The sequence below is a fragment of the Magnolia sinica genome, chromosome 4 (genome assembly GCF_029962835.1).
Source record: "Magnolia sinica isolate HGM2019 chromosome 4, MsV1, whole genome shotgun sequence".
NCBI classification, from domain to species: domain Eukaryota; kingdom Viridiplantae; phylum Streptophyta; class Magnoliopsida; order Magnoliales; family Magnoliaceae; genus Magnolia; species Magnolia sinica.
In genome coordinates this window covers 112695116-112716253 of record NC_080576.1, presented here as the reverse complement: position 1 = coordinate 112716253, position 21138 = coordinate 112695116, and the positions used below count along the sequence as shown (strand labels likewise).

Genomic DNA, 21138 nt, shown 5'->3' with positions numbered 1-21138 from the left:
CCTCTCTCTCCCCCTTTGCTCGGATCTAATTGATCTTACGAGGGTGTGCCGTAGGTTTATATGCCATCCAATCCATTCATCAGGATGAACTAATTACCTTAAAAATCACAGACGCTGATTCCTGATTACCTTAAAAATCACAGACGCTGATTCCCTGCGAAAGCCTTTCGCATGAAGTTCCTGCGCAAGGATACTGGGTGGGGGCCCACTGAAATGTATGTTAGAAATCCATTCCGTCCATCCGTTTTCCGAGATCAGTTTAGAATGCGAAACTAAAAATGAGGTGGATACAGCACTCGTGTGGGTCACACTAGAGGGAAATTTGGGAAAATAAATTCCTACCGTTGAAACCTTCCTGGGCTCCACCTTGATGTTTATATGCTATCCAACCCGTTTAAAACGTCATGCTCAATGGGATGAAGTGAAAACACCAAAATTATGTCCTGATACAAAACTTTTATGACCATAAGAATGATTCAACGGTGCTCACGGAATGCCCACCGTTTCCTCTTTTATGGCCTACGTGAGTGTTGAATATACCTTATTTTTGGTCGCAGGTCATAAAATGATCTCGTCAAACAGATGTAACGGGTGGATTTCTCAAAAACATGGAGGTGGGACCCACCCAGCATCCTTGCGCAGGAACTTCTGCGAAAGGCTGTCGCAGGAAATCCGCGTCCAAAAATCACAGTACATCAAACCTCAGGTTGTCCATCTTGAGATTTTAGGTGGAATAGTTATAAATTTATGGGGTGGCCCACTTTAGGGTTTAATCAGACTGATTTTTTCGGATCAAGGACAACAAGGTGTGATTTATCTCATGGACAGTATGGATATTTACGCACGTGAAACCATTTGTCCATACGTGAGAATGGTCCAGATCTCTGGGACGTGCTGTAACCACGCGTTCTGCCCCTGCCCGCCGTTCCACGCCTGCAAGGGAACTGGATAGCTCAATCTCATCAGGCAGGTTAATGTGAGGAAGCGTATTGGCTGGTGTACCTAGCTGATCACGAGGTACGTGTTATATCCATTTTGTGAGCTCGTCTGAAGTCTTGAGACAGAAAACTATCTAGTGGATCACAAAAAGCGGAGTAAGATTAAACGTCTACCATTGAATTACTTTTGTGCTCACAGAAGTTCTGGATTAATATGTAATTTATTTTTCCTCTTCATTCAGGTCTTTTTGACCTTGCGAACCTAATGGATGGATAATAATTGTAAGGGTGAGCCCTACAGTTTATTTAAATGGTATAGATATAACAAATACATCACTGTAGGGCCTGGCGCTTGAGGAGCATCGGTGATTTATTCGCGCTACATGTACCTACCGCAGCTATAGAGCTGGTGTGTGGTACGCCAGCTATACAGCTTCCCTCATGGAACACGTACGACAGGTGATGTATTTGTACATCCAAGCCCGTCTAACCCTTTTCTTAGATTATTTTAACGCAAGAGCACAAAAATTAGGCAGCTACAACGCTCAAGTGAACCACACCAAATGATAAGCTTGAATGCGCAAAGCATTAAATGTCAGTTACATTGAAAGCAAGAATCATCTGTGGTGTGGTTCATTTAACCGTTGGATTTGCTTCAATTTTGTTTTGATGCCTTAAAATAACATGAGAAAAGAAATATACGGCTTGGATGTACAGATACATCGTGGTGAGCCAACCCAATAGAACTGTCAGTTCGGAGCTTAGGACGGGCCAGGGTAGATGCGAATCACAGTGGGCGACCGTCCCTAGCTCCGATCCGGCAGTTCTGTGGGCGGGCTTACCATGATGTATCTGTTCATCCAAGCTATCAATCCCTTTTCTTAGATTATTTTAAGGCATGAGGACAAAAATGAGTCAGATCCAATGCTCAAGAGGACCACACTAAATGATAAGTTTGGTTGTATTAAAATGCACCAAGCATGGTAAGTTGCATTGATTGCAAGAGTCATCTGTTGTGTGGTGCATTTAACCGTTGGATCTGCTTCATTTTTGTTGTGATGCCTTAAAATAATATGAGAAAAGGGATAGACGGCTTGGATGTACAGATACATCACAGTGGGCCCGCCCACAGAACTGTCCGTTCGGAGCTAGGGACGGGCAGGGATAGTACGCAATCCGCGTCCCTTGCTAATATTCTCTCGAACAAGTGTTGGCCACGTGGATGAGAAAAGGGCCCGGTTCTTTTGACCAGGGCGTCATAACGGTGGCCCCCCCTACCAAGCTTGTTTGTTCTTGCTGACAAAAAAAAAATAAAAATCAAAAAATCACAACTATTTACAACGGTTACCCGCGGAGCCACGATCGTTTGTGGCATCCAACCCGTCCAGCAGGATCTTGCTACTGTTAAAAGTTGGACGTCCACAGAAATCTTGTGGGCCGCGCATTAGGAATTGCGGATAGTTGGATGACATGCCATTCTCGGTGCGACTTTTTGTTGTTTATGTTAGTTCCATTTCGGTCATGTAGCTCGTGTGCATGGTAGGTGGTACTTTCTGTTGGTGTTATTACTTTAATTTTGGTCATGTGGTTGAGTAAAGGCTACGAAAGTTTGAAAGTTTACGGCTGCGGAATAAATCTGTAGGAGTTATACTACGGATTCAATCCGTAGTGAAATCAAAATTATCCGTAGCTAAAACCTACATCCTCACTAAAACCTTATTAGATTTTGATGGTTATTAAGGGACTCCATGAGGCTCATTTGAATATATGTATTTGATTTAAGCCGCACATAAATTTTGATATATAATTTTAGTAAATGACCTTAAAAATTATGTAGATTAAAGTCTAAGTGGACCACACCATAAGAATAATAAAAATTAAATTTCTATTGTTAATATGTTGTGTGATCTTCTTACAACTTTGATATGACTTATTTTTTGCATCAACACTTAAAATAATACTTTAAAATTAATGGATGCAGTGAATAAATAAAATACATCAAGGTATGCCCATGGTCCTAAAACCTAAAGTGTTAAAGGCCGTCCGTCGTGCGCCCCTTCCAAAAAAAAAAAAACGCGCCCCTCCCAAAATCGTCCGCCCTTTTCTCCCGCGCGCAGCAGACCTTCCAAAACCCATCTCTCAATCTCTCTCCATCTCTCTCTCTCTCTCACTCAGCCTCTCTCTTTCCCTCGCCCTCTCTCGATCTCCCGCTCTCCCTCACCCTCTCCCTGTCTCTTGGCCGCATTCCCCCCTCTCTGTTTCCCAACCTCTCTCTCTCTCTCTCACTAGCGTTTTCAAAACCCCCTTTCGCCGCAAGGAGGAGGAGGAGGAGAAGGAGAAGAAGAACGGTTAGTCTCTCTCTCTCTCTCTCTCTCTCTCTCTCTCGCAACAGATTGCGCATCCAGCTTAGATTTCTAGAATTGAATGTATTTCTGTGAGATATTGGGTAATGCAGAAACCGTATAGTAGAATCCGATGAAACCAGCATCTTGGTATTTGGTAATTTTCAGCTGACTGATATAAAATGGGTTGTATGTGTGCTTTGCTGCATGCAAGCGACTTCTATAGAGAACCTCCCTCTCTATTGTTGTCTCTTTTTTGTAATTTGATCCGGTTTTCATTGAGTTAGTGTTTTTCTGTGAGGAATTGTGTAATGTGGCATCAGTGCTGTTGAAATAGATGAAATGGGCATCTGGATCTGTTTAATTCTCAGCAGACTGATGTCAAATGAGGTGTATGTGTGGTCAGTAGCATGAAGATGACTTTAACAGAGAAGCCTCTTTCCTACTGTTTTTCTTTTCTTGTATTTAGACCTGGGCTAGATTTCTTGACGGTTTTATCCATTTTTGAAAATATTCTATAATGTGAAACCCATCTGTTGGAATTTGATGAAATGGGCATCTGGGTCTTTTCAATTTTCAGCGAACTAATGTAAAATGAGGTGCACTTGCTCAGTTGAATGAGAAAGACTTAGCTAAAGAACTTCCATTTCTATGGTTTTGTTCTTTGTATTTATATTAGGTCTAGATAGCTTGAAGTTACTGTGTTTCTGATGTGGTAACTGTGTGGTTGAAGCCGATGAAATAGGTATCTGGAACTGTTTAAATTTTCCGCAGAGAAGTGTAAAATCAGGAATGTATGTGTTTGGTTGTATGAATATGAATATTCTAGCTCTTTGTTTCTATGATTTTGACATATTCTATTGAACTTGGAATGGACTTGGTGGAAATCATTGAAATGGGCATCTGTATCTGTTTAATTTTCTGCAGATTTATGGGAAATTTGTGTGCTGATTGCATATAAGTGACTAAAGTGGTGAAATTCGTATGGAGTGAATAGGCATGACTTGCCCCAGTGAGGGGTAACTCATGGTGTGGAACTGGATGGGTCGGACCGAATCCAAATCAACTCAGACGAAACGCATTTATCTTATCTGATTCATTTAAAAGATTGGGCCTGCTTAGTAATTAAACCGGGTAGGGTTAAGCTCATTGCTCTTCATATTTGAAAGGGTTGAGCCAGGATGTTCAGGTCAACCCTGATAGTGGGCTCAGCCTTGTACATGCAAACCCAGGCTAAAATTCTTAACCATCATCCTCCTGAGTCCTAAGCTCACTCAATCACACCCACTACATTTTTGGCCCAGAAATTTAATGGATCTACTCCTAGGGAGGTCCACACATGTAAAAAAGAATCGGATAGCCAGGGAAATTGACTAATAGCAAACATTAAACGTACATGTGTGGCCTATCAATTTAGAGGTAAAGCTCTGTTAGTTTACCTAGGGAATCTACAAATTGGCCGCTTGTATCAACAGTACCTAGGTAAAACTCTGAGCTATACCCTGGGGCCCAAGATTTCACCATGTTGACTTTCACTCCACTGTATCAACAGTTCCTATTACTGGTTGGCCGCTTGTACCATGAAAGCCTGTTTATTTCTCTGGATTTGGACTTTGGAGCACATCCTTATTTCTTTCTATAAATCATGCCTCTATAGAAAGAATTTTTTCATTTTTGGCTAAGTATTACTTTTTGGTGTGAGCAGGATTTCTTTTCGTTGATTTGCGATTGATCTTCGCTTCAATAGTTTGTGCTACGTGATTCGTTGATTATCATCTATTGTTTCGTGCCAATCTGTATTTGAATCCAATTTGAGTTGCTGCTATATGTGGCATTGGTTTTGCATTTGCTACCAAAATTAGTTGAGACATTGCTTAGAGATTTTATGTTTTCTTTTTGTAAATATCTCAACCACTTGCTCTTTCTTTGTGTGCTTGTTTCACCATAATTTTCTCAGATTGTCAATTCACTATTTTAACTTGAAACTTTTGTGTGTTTGGAATATGAGGCTCATTCTTGGATGGTTAAAATGAGACTTACAAGAACCACTAACTTCAAGTGGGAGAGATTTGGACACAGGGCTGCCTACGTGTTAACCCTTTCTCAACCTCCTTTTGGATTTCTTTATTTTCTTTTTTCCTTTTTTAGGAGCCACAGATTTCAGGGAATCTCATGGACTGGTCAAAAGAATAGTACTTCAGCTACATAGGCACACACATCAACATGATACATGTCTACATAAGACACACACATCTTTGGTATTCATGTTTAAATAGTTTTAAGATTGTCAATTCTAATGCCATGCTTTGTTGTTCTTAGTCTCACTAGTTGAAATTTGAGTAGCATACTCTTTCTTCAAATGCTCATCCTCTGCTCATATTTTGTTATCGACACTTGAAGTTACTGAGCTTGATCAGATAATAAACCTTGTTCTTGAATTTGATGAACATGTTATGTAATGTGCGCATGATCAAAATGGAAACCATGTAATACAGAAATGCACTGAATCTTTTTTATCTTTCTTTCTTTGTTTCCTTTTCTTCTCTCTCTCTCTCTCTCTTTTTCTTTTCTTTTCTCTCTCTCTCTCTCTCTCTCTTTTTTTTTTTTTGTTGTGTTGTAAAGGGTATGAGGTTGATATTTTAAGGGGGAAAAGAGAAAATGAAAAAGAAAGAATGGTGACAAAAAAATTGGATAATGAAATAATAAAACAAAAATTGATACCATAGCACTAAATTTAGCTCCCACATTGAAAGCATGCATGGAATATGGTCATGGTTGAATAAATGCAGCAGCAATCATGAAAGAAACAGCTGGTTCCTACATGTATATCAACATCCGGGCAATCCAACTCCAAATACAAAAGCAACAAAAAAGTCCATTGGGTATTTCTCTGGCAAAACACCTGCGTTCGATAGGAGCTAAGATTTTTGGAGCTTTCTTGTGTTCTCATTGCTTAGAACAGAAACAGGTACTTTATCTTCTGTAAATCATTTCTCAGGATTTATATTGGAATAACATGTGTATGGAGAATCGATGAAAATGGATGCTTACTAAATGAGTTAGTGGTGTGTTCACACCCCAAGTGCAGGGTTGTGATGTAGTAATAAACTCGGTAAGACCGAGGTCGAATCCACAGGGACTGAAACCTATACGTTATCTGAAAATAACCAGATCTAGAACTAGACTAAGATGAAATCTAAAGCAATTGTGATTTGAGGAATAATGGTGAAATATTAATCTAAACTTAAAGAATTCAGAGAAAGGGAATTAGGGATTCAGAGGATCCACTTGTAGAGATCAGGGAGATCTTATGCCTGCTTCATGGATATTATAATGAACTTACTTGATATAGTTTTCAAGAGATGAAAGGTATAAGAATTAGGTATGATTCCATCACAAATCCATGCCTAAGAGACAAGGTAAACAACAGAACTTAGACCAATCCATAACCAACTAAAAGATGTATGAGTGTTAGGAAGGATTCTATCATCCAACCATGTCTATGAGACGATGGCGAACAACAGGGTTTCCGAACATCAAAATAAAAGGAAAGGAATTATTCAAGCCATCACAGATCTACTGTAATTTAAATCACAACAAACCATTAATGACTAAAAGAATTTCTTAAATCAAAACAGAGTCAATCAGTTCAGTTTAAATCAAACCTGTAGAAGCTCCCATCACGCCACAAGCTTCACCTCTTAGCCCTAGCTAAGAGATTTAGCCTAACATAATCATACGAAAAAGAAGAAAAATAAAGAAAAAATACATAAAAATTCCAAACACTTCTCTCTCCGCCTCTCTTTCTCTATCTGACGTCCCCTATTCAAGCACATCCTCTTCTTCATGTTTAGAACTCTTTTTATAGCTTTTGGAGTGGTGGAAATCGGATTTGGGAAGCTATCGCACGCGCAGCGAAAGTCTTTTCGCAGCCAAGTTCGGGGCTTCATAACTCTCGCGTTCCTTGTATTATTTCTGTAAAATCAACGTCTCTTGAAAGTATTTTGGCTGGCCTACACGATGGACGGTTCAGATCTGCCATATGATCAAAGATGGTGGGCCACAACTGCCTGGAAAGTCAGATTTCGCGGACATGCGTAGCCTTTTGCACGTCCGGCGCTGACGTGATCGGTGGGCCCCACAGAGGTATTTTCGGGGAAATCCATCCCGTCCATTAGATTCAGGACGAAATTTCAGTCAAGAATGGGTAGTTTTGAATGTCCATTGACGCGGCCCAGAGAAGAAATCACCCCAAAAATCGTTTTGAACGTCGCAGGACCGCCTGTTTGTGGCCTCTGTATCGCGCACGTGTGCTTGCATGGGTCCAAAAGTTTAACAAGGTTTTGTAGTAGTCGAGGCCCTCTACACGATGGACGGTTTGGATTGTCCACTGGGACAATGTGTGGGGCCCACTAGCGTCCGTAAAAACGGACAGCGTCCGTCCGTTTCAACGCTAAAACGGCAGTTGCCGTATTAGGAAGAAGACGCGGGTCAGCAGCGCTGACCCGCCTTACGTGGTACGGTGCGGCTCGGCACGTGTGTACCTCATGTACACACGCTGTATATACGGGGCCCATTGTGATGTTCTATCAAAATCCAAACCATCCATTTGTTTCCTCATCTTATTTAAACCGCCGAGACCAAAGTTGAGACAGTTCCAGATATCAGGTGGGCCCAGAATCAATGGTTTATGGGCTGATCTGTCAGTTGGGGCACTTCTATAGTGATCCGAGGGCTGAAATTTGAGATGTACGGTTAATTTATGGCCCTCAGGCCATGTATAAAGTTTTGAGCCAATCAGATGGCGGGAACTATGTGATCTTGCATTCTTCACCAATTTCGGGCCTCTTTAACGTGAATGGCTTGATTTCCTCAGATCCCTGGTGTGTAATTCCATCGATCTTGGTCCCCTGGAGTCCGTCCCTTGCCTTGGGTGTCATCAGAGCGTTAAATCCATGGTTTAAGCACCCTTTTTCAGTTCATGCTTGTAAATACACTCTGCATCACAAACACGATTAAATCAGGCTATTAAACGGTATCATGCTTGTAAATCCATGCAATAACTGGGTCTGATATGCAATATTTGACCCTCAACATGGTGCTCTTTGTTTTTATTTTTTATTTATTCTTTTCTAATTGATACTGCAGCTTTATTAAAACTAAAGGGAATTGTTTGGTTTGGGTTGAGCTTGACCCAAGTTGCACCCCCTTCCCACGGTCAATTGTTTGGACTCTTGACTTATGTGGGTCCCCACAAAACCCTGGTGGTTAGGATGTCTTTGATTTTAATGGAGCAGTAAAACAAAATCTACATTAACCATATTTGAAGTGATTACCAATCGGGCGCTCTTCCTCATGATTTGGAAGTGGCTTTTGATACGGCTGGCAAGGTCAGCCTTGGAGTGGTTCTAGGTGGGTTGCATCAGAAAGATCACCTGGCAAGAAAACCAGAACAATCCATTCACTAGTTATGCTACACCATCATAATCAATGTACAGTGGATGGTCTGGCTCAATGCATGTGTGCGCCCCACCTGATTATTCAGATTTTTGCTCCAAGTGATCTTCATTGTATGATCCGCCCTATTCATGGAAGTGACACATCAGCAGAAAATGAAATCACTGTATGTTATACCTTACATGAATCCTGTGTACACATAAATCATACGTGAAATCAGCTAATTTTACATGAATCCTGTGTACACATAAATCAGTATGTATGTTCTTCCTTACTTCAAATGATGCTTCTGACATCAGTATGTATGTTCTTCCTTACTTCAAATGATGCTTCTGACATCAGCTAATTTTATTTTTTTTGGTGATTTTCACAGTTGTATCTTCTTCTTTGAATTCTTTTATAACAGTTAGCATGTTGGCAAATAGTTCTTTGTGGCATTGACAAAAGTCACGTCTCTGTATGTTTTGTGCTTACTCTATGTTATTTGACTATTCATGTATTATCTCAATTGTATTTTGAAAGTTTTGAGTTTGTTGTTTATTTCATGCAGGAACCTGCATCAGTGATACAGGACAAGATTTTATTTATGATTAATAATATTTCAGCTTCAAATATGGATGTGAAAGCAAAAGAATTTAGTGATGTCCTGAAAAAGCAGTACTATCCATGGTTTGCTCAGTATATGGTGATGAAAAGGTGAGAAAAATCTTATGAATAACCTTTAGTTTCATCAGCTGATTTTTACTTTACTGGGACATTATATTTGACAGAGCAAGCATTAAGCCCAATTTTCATGAGCTGTACTTAAGTTCTTGGAGAAAGTTAATTCAAGATTGCTGAATAAGGAGATTGTCAAAGCTACTTATGAGAATTGCAAGGTGCCTTGGCAAAACTTTTTTGTTACCCCTGGTTGTCATTGTCACCACACACATTTTCCAATCTCCCATAGACACGGACGAATGAGGTCCAGCCAGAGCTTCTACAAGGGACGTTCAAGTGCTTGGAATGCAGTTTTGTCATCAGGAATGTCGAATAACAATTCAAATACACTGAGGTGCGTTCGACTCCATTCCTCGAAAATTGCATTTTACCGATTTCTACCCTTCAATATGTTAGGATGAGATGTTTTATTGTGATTTGCACTTTGTGCATTGGGACTGTTGTTCTTGCAACTGCCATGTACATGGTCCACAGTTTTAAAGGTTTGATTTGAATTACTAGTAATATATTAATGTTCAAATGTTTGCCAAGCCCACAAACATGCATAAGGCATCCCACCTATGTGCACTTGTATCAGTGGCCAGGTGTGATACTCGATCTGTTCATCAGGTGGATCCCACTATGTAGGTACCCTGGCCTAAAAATAGGCTGCTCCACTCATCATGTGGGCTGCAATTTTAGAAACAAATGGAAAGCTTTGAAAAGCTTATATAAGTTATTTCTATTATGTCCATTTCTGCCTAACATTGTGTCCCTAATCAGGGAATCTATGATGTGGTGTCTTCTGCTTGGATCTCCTTTTTGGTCCGGTCCATTTGAAAACACGAATATCTTTCAAACTTCTAATAAAGGATGTGTATTTCTGATAATTAAAATTAAGAAAACCCAAACTAATTGGAATGTTTTATAAACTACTTTGCAGGGAATTGATTATTTGAAGTATGATAACTGCTGGAATGGTGGTACTAGGCCAACAATTCGGTAAGCTTACCATGCTTGCTAAATAAACTACTTTTGGATTTGTAAGAAGCCTGCTTGTTTTAGAATGTTACCTGGATACTTTGAATGGGTATTGTAGTGATGTCTGACACTAAATAATTTTAAGTGTTTTCTGTTTCTTTTTTCTTTTTCCTTTTTTTTTTTTTTTTCCATAAAGGGAATGATTTGGGAGAAAGTGGTGTCCCACTTTGTTTGGTTTCAGGCGATTTCAATCAAGGTGACCCACTTATCATCACCTTGGTGTGATAATAACTTTCAACAGACGCGGACTCTTTTTGAAGTTTTGAAGATAGTAACAAGGACTACAGTTTGTGTTTTGCCTTAGTCTCACTACACATCAGACCCTTATCCAATTTTCATGGCTAACCCAGTTGTGATCACCTTCGATGGGTGACAGTGCAAAAATCACATGGATCAGAATCTGTCCCTTTTTTTTTTCCACAGCAGAGAGAAGCATGGACAAGAAATAAAGAGAGCAGAGACACACATCTAAATGGGAGATGGATGTGGTGGCAGGGGAGAGCTCGAGCTATGGATCACACATGCATCCAAGAACAATCATATTGCATGCTTCCTTATATGTTATGCATTCCTTACATTCTATTAAATCTCACAAAGAATTGGATGAAGGGGGGAATAAATAAATATTAGTTTGATCCAAAACTTATGCGGCTTGCAATATGTTTTTAGTGGTTAATCACCACTGTTTTCTCTGGTGAGATTTCAATCGGCTTCATTTTTGGGTTCATACACAAAATGAGCTGGTAAAACAAATGGGCAGCATGGATATACAATACATATATCAAGGTGGGCCCCATGGTCATGTCTGCACCATGTTGGCTGAGGCAGGGGCTGCACCTAATCAGCTCGGTCTCCCATTACCTTTAATAACCTCATGATGGTATATCGTATGGTACAGCATTCCTACCGTGCATTGTGCATTGGCCAGCTTTTTGCAGCTGTCAGCTTGTTTTGTGCATTGTGGCCCACCTGATGAGCTGACCACCCTGATTCTTGGTTTAGGACATCTACATGAGGGCCATCTGATGGATAGCTTGGATCTTACCAACATTGCCACATCGACACATGTGGAGGCGTGTGAGTTGAGTCAGCTGGCAGACAAATTCCCATTGCCTTCCTGGAGCAGGTTAAGGATGATTTCAACAAGTACGGAGGAGGAAAAGCTGCCACTGCTGTTGCTAACAGCCTCAACAAGGAGTTTGGGTAATTCCTTTTGCTTTCTGCTTTTTGGCTTCTGACCAAACACAGAAAACATGAGATTTATGTTGATATCATTATTGCATTATGATATTACCCTTAACATTTCAGGTCCAAACTGAAAGAGCACATGCAGTATTGTGTGGATCATCTAGAGGAGTTTTTGTATTCTTCACTTATAATATGTAAGGTATGAAAATCATGAATGAAAATAGTAACATTTGTTTCCTCATAGGGTTCAAGCTGAAATGTGTATTTCTTTAATATTTTTTCCTTCAGGTCACAACTTCCATTTACAACCTTATTATGGGAAAGCTCTATTACGATCACTATGGTACCATGCAAATAGAAGGAAATTCTGAATATTCGTGTAAGCTAAAATTCAAGGAGCAGTTGATCATAGTTTGAAATCCTCACCAGGTGATTAATTCACTATGGTACCTTATGTGAGTGCATACAGACTCACCAAGATTTGTATTTTCAACATTATTGTAATTGTAATTGATTGCATGAAGGATTAGAATTGAATAAATGATTGTAATTGAATGAACGAATGATTATGCAGATGGTAATTGAATGAATGAATAATTATAATTTTTTTCTAAATGTACGAAATAGCTGTAGGTACTTTAAGCTACAGAAATAGTTGCTATGGATTATATTTATAACTAATATTATCTATAGCTACGGATAGCTATAGATTTCAGACCTATTGGTCCCTACGACAATGATCCTACTACGGATTAAAATCGTAGCCATAAGTAAATGGCTATGGATTAAATCTGTAGTGTTTTCTCAGTTTTTTGGTAGTGTCTGCTTTATAACCCCGTTTTATGGCATGAGCCTAAAAATAAAACAGATCCAAAACACATGTAGCCCCAAAGAAGTTTTCTATGGTAGGTATTCAATCCCTGCTGCTTTCTATGGTGGGGTCCACTTGAGCTTTAGGACTACCTGATTTTTTGGTCCATGCTCTAAAATGATCTCGAAAAATGGGTGGATAGTGTGGATATAGCCCACACATCATGGTGGGACCTACACAACTTGCTAACATTGAGTGGAATTGGTATGAGACCCAATGCAATTCCATCTAATCTAATTCAAAACTTCTCCCTTCTTCCCAAACATTGAATGAAATTGTCACGTGACCAAATGCAATTCCATCCCACCAAATCCCATCTAATACCATGCGCCCAACGCCCCCTTATAGTTTTAAGCTGACTATTTGAATGCTTCACATGTTTCAATGCTATTATAATCATTTTAACATTATTGGCGTTTTGGAGCCCTTCTTTTAAGCTTATCACCTATCTCAATAACTGCTCAAGACTTATTGACTCAACTATATTCTGCTCAGCTGCCTTTGCTTTGTGGATGATGTGACAATGGACATTAGTTGTATTACCTTAAAATCATCTTCAAGTATCTTTATAGATTCCAAATATACTATACCACTCTTAAAAAAATATACACATTCCTCTCTAATTAGCTCTCATAGGAACATCTAAAAATATAATGGAATAAAAATAGTTGAAAAGCCTTTTTAGATTTTTATTTTTATTTTTTAAAATCCTTCTTTTAGCACATTTCTTCTTCCTAATTATCCTTATTTTTTGTTTTGTTTCTTCTTCCCAGTTGTTTCTCTTCTCTTAACTGAGCTTTGTTTTTTGCCGTTAATTGATCATCTGCTGCACATCGCCCACATCTCTTTTGTCGGTTGTTCACCTTCGCTTCACTTAACTACTCTCAATATCTTTTCATTTTGGCTATTCGACCAAGTTGCTTGGCCATATTTCATTTTCTAGCTTCCATTGGCTGCTGTGTCTGTTTTTGGACCCCCCACTCAGCTACTTTTCACTTCAGTACAACTAATGACTGCTTAATTTGTTGACCAATGTTTGGTTTTAATTGTCTTCTTAGCCACCCTTCTGGTGTCTCTCAGCCACTCGTGTTTTTGAATTCCTTTCAATTACTGTCTTGTATACTATTAGCTATAATTTTGTAAAAAGCATTTTAATGTAATCCACTTACATATTGAATGTTGAATCTGCCTTATTTTCATGCACATACCCTAAAATGATAAGATGGAAGGGATGAACGGCATGGATAAAGAGATGCCCAAAGGTGAGCTCGCCCATTACGTGCGTTTGTGGCCGGAGACCGGTGTGGGTAGGACGCAATTCACGTACGCGGAAAATGGGTGTAAACATGTAACCCCCGTTCATAACTGATATCATTCCTGCTGAGATGAACTGATAAATCTGTGGCCGCACGAATATTTCAACCGTGGACGTTCAATCTTCAACTTTTCGGCACACTCGAGTATTGGATCCGGCTCAATTTTGGTCCCATGTCCTAAAATGATCTCATAAAACGGATGGACGGGGTGGATTTCTCACAAACATCACGGTGGGGCTCACCTAGGTTTCAAGTGCAGGAACTTCCTGCCAAAGGCTTCCGAAGGAAATCCGAGTCCGACTCAAACACACTAGCATCTATGAGTGATAAATAGCCGATGAATTCAGACAGACATGGATGAAAGGAAAACACAAATATCAGCTTGATCTAAAACTTCATTTGCCCCCCAAAAATTTTTCAACGGTAAATGTTCAATTCACACTGTTTCTGGTGGTGTGGTCCACTCGAGGTTTGGATATGCTCAATTTTTAATTTAAAAACCTAAAATTATGCGATAAAAGAGATGGACGGAGTGGATACAATGCATGAATGACGGTGGGGACCACAGATTTACTCAGTACGCTTATCGTACTGAGTTACTCAGTACGCAATCCGCTTCCGCACAGACCGGCCATGGAGAAAGCTCCGCCGCATGTGCTCGTATTCCCATTCCCAATACAAGGCCACATCAACTCCATGGTCAAGTTAGCCAACCTCCTCTGCATAGCTGGCATCCACGTCACCTTCCTCAACACCGACCACATCCACCACCTCCTCCTCCGCTCCAACTCTAACCTCCTCGCCCGCCGGCCCGGCCTCCGATTTCATAGCATCTCAGACGGCCTCCCGCCGGATCATCCCCGCTCGGCCGTTAAATTCATGGAGCTCTACGACTCGCTCAGATCGGTCACGAAGCCACTCCTCCGGGCGATGCTGGCAGGATCCTGCGGGCCGCCGGAATCTGACGACAAGGTGACGTGTATCGTAGCGGATGGCATCTTGTCGTTCGCGATCGACGTCGCGGATGAGCTGGAATCCCGACTGTTACCTACCGTACGGCGAGCGCGTGCAGCTTCTGGGCTTATTTCTGTGGTCCCGCACTTTTTGCAGGAGGAGAGTTCCCATTCGAAGGTAAGCTCCTGGCCTCGACCCAAGTCTTTCCTTTGCTCGGGCGCGGATTGGATATTCTCCACCAGGGGGTAGCTAGAGACGGACGGTCCTCTTAAGGGACCTGTGGGGCCCACCGTGATGTAGATGTTTTATCCATGCTGTACATCCATTTTGACGTATCATTTTAGGCCGTAAGCCTAAAAAGTTGGTAGATTGAAGGATCAAGTGAACCACACCACAAGAAGCAGTAGGGATTAAATTCCCACCGTTGAAAACTTTCTAAAGGCCACCGTGATGTATATTCTCCATCCAATCTGTTCATAAGATTACATCAACCTTTAGGAAGGAAAAACATAAATATTAGCTTGATCCAAAACTACCGTGGCCTCCGAGAAGTTTTCAACAGTTAGCTTTCAATCCCCACTCATTCCCGTGGTGTGGTCTACTTGAGCCTTTCATTTGCCTCCTTTTTCGGATCATGCCCTGAAATGATTTGTCTAAATGGATGGATAGTGTGGATAAAATATATACACCACTGTGGTCCCCACATAGCCCCTGACAGGATCCTTCATCTTGTTGCGCCGCACGACAACAACGCAATGAACTGAGATCCAATATTCGGTCTCATTCACAAACGATAAATAGAAAGAAATATAATGTAAAAGTAGAATCAAAACATACCAAATAAACTATAAGACAAGATATACGTGAAAAAACCCCAAATAAGGATAAAAAACTACGGGTGTAAACTTCTACTACGAAGAAAACGAGATTACAAATAATATACAAACCTTTTTCCTTTGATGTATAGAGAAAACCCTTTACCCACACTTTAGAAGAACTCTCATTCATACCCTAGAATAACCCTAGGATCCCTATTTATAGTTTAGGCAACTTCCCTTTCGCACCCTTGCGAAACCGACCCAAATTTTCGCAGTCTGTATCAAATATGCAAAATGAATCTGTATAATCTTGAGTGATCGAGCACCGTGGACCCAAAAAATCATACCTCGCTGGACTTTGAGTTGAGCCAGCCCTCGACTGGTCGAGAGCTAGGGCCACTCGACTGGTCGAGCAAGGCACTCGACTGGTCGAGTAGCCCTATCCAAATGTGGCTCTACATCTCAACAATCTTCCACTTGGAGATACATCGCCATCAATAGGTCTGAAAATAAATACAACAGTGGTCTTAGGAAGGTTGTAGTTGTTGTCGTTATCTCTATTTTTTTTTTTTTGGGTTAGCTTGTTAGTACACACCCATGCTAGTCGTTATCTCTATGCTTTCTCTCTACTCTTTCTTGTAGAATGTACCTCATTTGTGGGTCCTTGGAAGGTTTTAGCTGTTGTCGTTATCTCCCCTCTTTCCTTAGGTGTGGTCCACTTCAGCTTTGGATCCACTCCATGCCTTTAGCTCAAGCCTTAAAATAAGTTGACAAAGTGATGTAGAGTGGGTTGTGGATAATTTCATAGCCAAGTTGGACCAGAAAAGGTCCGATTGGAGAAAGAGATTATTCGGACCATCAGAACTTAAAATGGATGCATTTCGCAAACCTAAATGAGTTATCGAACATAAATTATATGATTTGGGATAGGATAAGCTACTTTAGCCACCTAACCTCACTATGCCGAGTTGCGCAAGCCGGATTTGTAAAATACCATAGATTGAGGGTAGTTTCCTTGTTTTAATTCTGTTTTTACTATAAATAGTAAGTTTTAGTTTGATTATAACTCTTCATCCATTGGGCTTTAAGAGTAGACATCAGGACAATTTATGAATAATTAGTTTATTATTTATAACAAGTTGTGATTTCTAAGAGTTTTAGTTATAGTTTGATTCTAAAATTTCTTCAATGGCTTATTAGTATTCTTATTTAAAAGGTTGTAGACTCATTTATTTTATTCATCAATCAATTTTGAACTTCATAGAATTTATTTTCTATTTTCTTATTCTTCCTAGAATTCGGAACAATTATCCCCTTGAGGAAGATGTGCCCAACCACACGTCCTTCCCAGCATCACAAAGCTGATGAACTCCGTGGATATAAATCGTATACACCATGGTAGGCCCCACTCCGCGAACACCACCTAGAACTCCGTGGATATAAATCGTATACACCATGGTAGGCCCCACTCTGCGAACACCACCTAGTTGAAGTGTGTTGGGTGGTATATATACACAATTTGATTATCCATGCTGGGTACAGCTTGATGTGCGTGGGACCCTTGACCGTAGGGCTGACAGTGATATATCCATCTTAAATCCACACCGTCCAACCATTTTGGAAGCTCATTTCAAGGCATGATCTAAAAAATGAAGTCAATCCAAATCTTAGTTGGACCACACCACAAGAAAGTTATAGTTGAATCTCCATCGTTAAAAATTCATGAATGTTGATTTACCCTCCAGCCTTAAATTTTTTACACACACACACACCCCACACACTCACACCATAGTCGGATTTCACTACCTATGGGTACTCAAACCCTTGACCAGGTGTTGAAACTCCTGAGAGTCTACCATCGGAGCAAGAGCAAGGACCCATCCAGCCTGTTGTTAAGGTCACAAAGACCTTGATGCAGAGACATGGGAATGTTGATTTGCCATCGAACTTGTTGATAAGATCACAAAGACTTACATGAAGAGACCACTTAAATATCATCTTACGGGGCCCTTTGCATGACCCTTTCGGTTGGATGGGATTAACACTATTATTACACAATAATTGCATGTCCGGCAATACATGTATTTGGCCCATCCATTTTCTATGTTTGGGATAAAATTCATGTCAGGGGGAAAATATTGAATTGAGCAAAAATCAGTTTGGCAGACCAAGAAATTGTAATCATCAAACAAAATTCATAAATGTCGTCCTTATATATAAAATGTCACGTGTAAAAGTCATAGATGGATGAGCAGCATAGATAAAACATATGCACTAATGTGGGACCCACACATGCATTAATATAATTTCACGGGACCAAATGCAATTCCATCCCACCTGATCCCATGATAGTATCTAATATCATGAATGGTCACACCAGTAAAAACTTGAATTTGGGCTCGGGTTCAGGCCAGAATCGAGTTCAAACTCCGGACAAACAATTTCAGGACTCAGGCTTGCAGACAAGCATTTAGAGCCAGTCGTGGGTTGAACTACTTAAGCCCACCACGGGCTCGGCGCTACATTGAAAATTAGGGGCAGGGCCTAGTCAGGACTGGGCCAGCTCTAATCCTGCCCATTGACACCCCTACCTCTATACCACCCTTCGAACCGACGGCTACCTCATCCGCCAACTGAACTGGCGTGTTTGTTTGTCATCGATAGTGATCACGTATTCAAAGGCTAACGTGTAGCCCATGCTATCATCCTAGCCCTCAATTCTCTCCACTTTGTTGCGGAGCATCAGCCACTGTTGATTCATGCCATTGTTTTAATTAACACCACTGATTAGATTGCAAAGGGTCAATATACAGGTTTTGTACGATTTTCCATCCATGGTAGATGGAACAGGATGAACGGTCCCGATTCACAAACAAGCTACACCAGGTCCCAATTTTAAATTAAATTAAATTAAATTAAAACCGCTAAAAAACTACATGTATTTATTATCGAAAGTTACCGCATACAAGAAAACATCGGGCTTGTTTGTGAATCGGGACCGCTTTCAGACCGCATTCTATTCTTACATAACAAGGCATACACAAGAAAACATCGACCGACTTCAGGCTATTTACAATTGTGCCCTTCTCCTTTTCTCAACCAGAGATCTCAATGGATTTCACATCGGGCTTCTTCACCTCCTCTTTCGGAACTGTTACAGTCAGGACTCCATTTTCCATTGCTGCCTTCACTCCCTCCACCTTCGCATTCTCCGGCAACCTGAATCGCCTCACGAACTTGCCACTAGACCTCTCAACGCGGTGCCACGTGTCGTTCTTCTCTTCATTTTCTTTGCTCCTCTCGCCACTGATCTGGAGCATTCTCCCTTCTTCAACCTCTACCTTCACTTCCTCCTTCTTGAGACCAGGCAGATCAGCTTTGAAGACGTGGGCTTCCGGAGTCTCCTTCCAATCTATCTGCGTGTTTGCGAATTGAGAAGTTTCTCTGGCGAAATCGGAGCAAGATGGGAAGACAGAGGAGTCAAAGGAGAAGCCTTGAAATGGGTCCCATACGTCGAGGGAGAAGGGATCAAAGACGTTGGTTCGCCGGCCAAAGATGCTGGGGATGATCGACATCTTGATGGTTGGGAGGTTTGTAGAATGAGATTTGCAGAGAAAAGTTATGTGCACGTACGATTGGGAGAGATGGTAGATTGCAATTTGGAATTTGTACTCATGCTTCGAAAGGGAACGGGATTAATATTTATTAAGGAGGGGAGAGGTTACGAGAAAGGTGAGCGGTTCTGAAACTTCGAGACGTTTCCAGCATAAACGTCCACATCATTCTGGAAAGATCACGCACCTTGGGAAGGAAACGGTTGGCTATTCCCCGTCACCAGCCAATGGCCGGTGGTCGGTGATCTGTGGGCCCCACCATGATGTACGTATTTCATCCATACCGTTCATTTATTTTCGAAATAATTTTATATATGCTATCAGGATAAAGCTTAGGTATAGACTCATCTCAATTGACCACATTGTAAAAAATAGTGTTTAATGAACTTCGACGATTAAAACTTCTTGGAGGCCATTAAAAGTTTTGGATCAAGCTGATCTTTGTTTTTTCCTTTCATCTGGGTCTGTACAACCTAATCAAAATCAACAGATTGGATGTCAAATAAAGGAGGATTTTAATGTTGATATCCAATCACTATTATTTTCCTATGGTGTGGTTTATCCTAGATTTATATCCCCCTAATTTTTGGGATCAATGGGATCAAGCCCTAAAATGATTGGTAAAAATGGATGAATGGAATGAATGAAACACATACATCATGATGGGACCCACAGACACTGAGCAGCAGCCTGGTGGCTGTTGGCAGGGTAGCAGCCACCAGGCTGGTGGCAGGGGAGCAGCCACCGTACTGCGTAACTCGGTATGCAATCCGATTTTCCAATCGGAATAGGACTGGAATGCGTACTAAGTAACTCAGTGGGCTCTTATCGTACTGAGTAAATTCAGTTGGACCCACTTTGAGTGCATATGATTTATCCACACCGTTCATTCATTTTTCCAAATCATTTTATGGGTTCAACATAAAATTGATGAATATACAAAGCTTAAGTGGATCATACCATTGGAAAAAATGAAAGTATTGATTTCAACAGTTGAAAACTTTCTAAAGCCCCCATTGGTGTTAATCGGTCATCCAACCTGTTCATTAGATGAGAAAGACATGGATGAAGGAAAAACAAAAATATCAGCTTAATCTAAAACTTCTGTTGCCCCCAAGAGTTTTTCAACGGTGAATGTTCAATTCAAATGGTTTCAGGTGTTGTGGTCCATTTAAGGTTTGTATATACTCCATTTTTGGGATAAAGCTCTAAAATCATGTGTTAAAAAATATGGACGGAGTGGATACAATGTATGAATGACAGTGGGGCCACAGAGGTTACTCAGTATACTTACAGTACTGAGTTACTCAGTACGCAATCCGATTCCTTCGATTGGCGGGTGTATCATACACGACCGATGTGGCTGATGTGTTGATGAAGTTCTGTGAGTCCTATTATAAGGTATGACGTAAACCGTCCATCCACTTGGTGAACTCGTCGTAAGTATTGAACCGGAAAATAATACAGATCCAAAAATCAAGTGGACCATACTGTAAAAAGCAGTGGAGGATTGAACGCCTGCCCTTGAAACGTTTTTGGGGTCACAGAAAATTTGGATCAATATGATATATTTATTTTTCTCTTCATCCAGGTCTTTGTGACTTATGAACAGATTGGAACGTTACGGTGGGCCTACAAATGCTTTAATGGTGAGAATCATTCTCCTACTGCTATTTGTGGTGTTGTCCATTTGAGCATCGGAAATTAATCATTTTTGGAATCAAGATCTAAAATGATCTCACCAAATGAATGAACAGTACAGATATGATGAATACATCATTGTTGGGCCATGTAACTTTGACCTCTTTTGAACCGTTGGTACAACTGAGAGATCGAGGAACGTCAGCGCTCGGCTTCGAACTACGTCAGCTAGTTTGCTAGTGTGTGGTACACCAGCCAA

General features: G+C 40.7%; 3 protein-coding genes across 5 annotated transcripts; 2 read left to right on the top strand and 1 right to left on the bottom strand.

Moving 5' to 3' along the window:
* The first annotated feature begins 5882 nt into the window (after positions 1-5882).
* Positions 5883-11836, top strand: LOC131244646 (uncharacterized). 3 transcript variants are annotated; one of them, XR_009170440.1, is made up of 7 exons: positions 5883-6248; positions 9288-9433; positions 9547-9615; positions 9687-9791; positions 10380-10438; positions 11480-11680; positions 11786-11836. XR_009170440.1 is itself a non-coding variant. In XM_058244144.1 (5 exons), exons 1-4 carry the CDS (start codon positions 6078-6080, stop codon positions 10393-10395), a joined length of 438 nt encoding a protein of 145 aa, XP_058100127.1. In that variant the 5' UTR covers positions 5883-6077; the 3' UTR covers positions 10396-10438; positions 11480-11728. The 3 variants fall into 3 exon arrangements, 1 of the variants encoding a protein (XP_058100127.1); XR_009170439.1 differs by having other exon boundaries at positions 9547-9791; XM_058244144.1 differs by lacking the exons at positions 9547-9615; positions 11786-11836 and having other exon boundaries at positions 11480-11728.
* A 2642-nt stretch (positions 11837-14478) lies between these two features.
* LOC131243877 (7-deoxyloganetic acid glucosyl transferase-like) lies at positions 14479-15549 on the top strand. The gene has a single exon (XM_058243497.1). The coding sequence runs from the start codon at positions 14486-14488 to the stop codon at positions 15053-15055; it is 570 nt and encodes a 189-aa protein (XP_058099480.1). The 5' UTR covers positions 14479-14485; the 3' UTR covers positions 15056-15549.
* Positions 15550-18640: 3091 nt separating this feature from the next.
* Positions 18641-19236, bottom strand: LOC131243878 (17.5 kDa class I heat shock protein-like). Its single transcript, XM_058243498.1, has one exon. It carries the CDS (start codon positions 19197-19199, stop codon positions 18720-18722), a length of 480 nt encoding a protein of 159 aa, XP_058099481.1. The 5' UTR covers positions 19200-19236; the 3' UTR covers positions 18641-18719.
* Positions 19237-21138: the final 1902 nt, after the last annotated feature.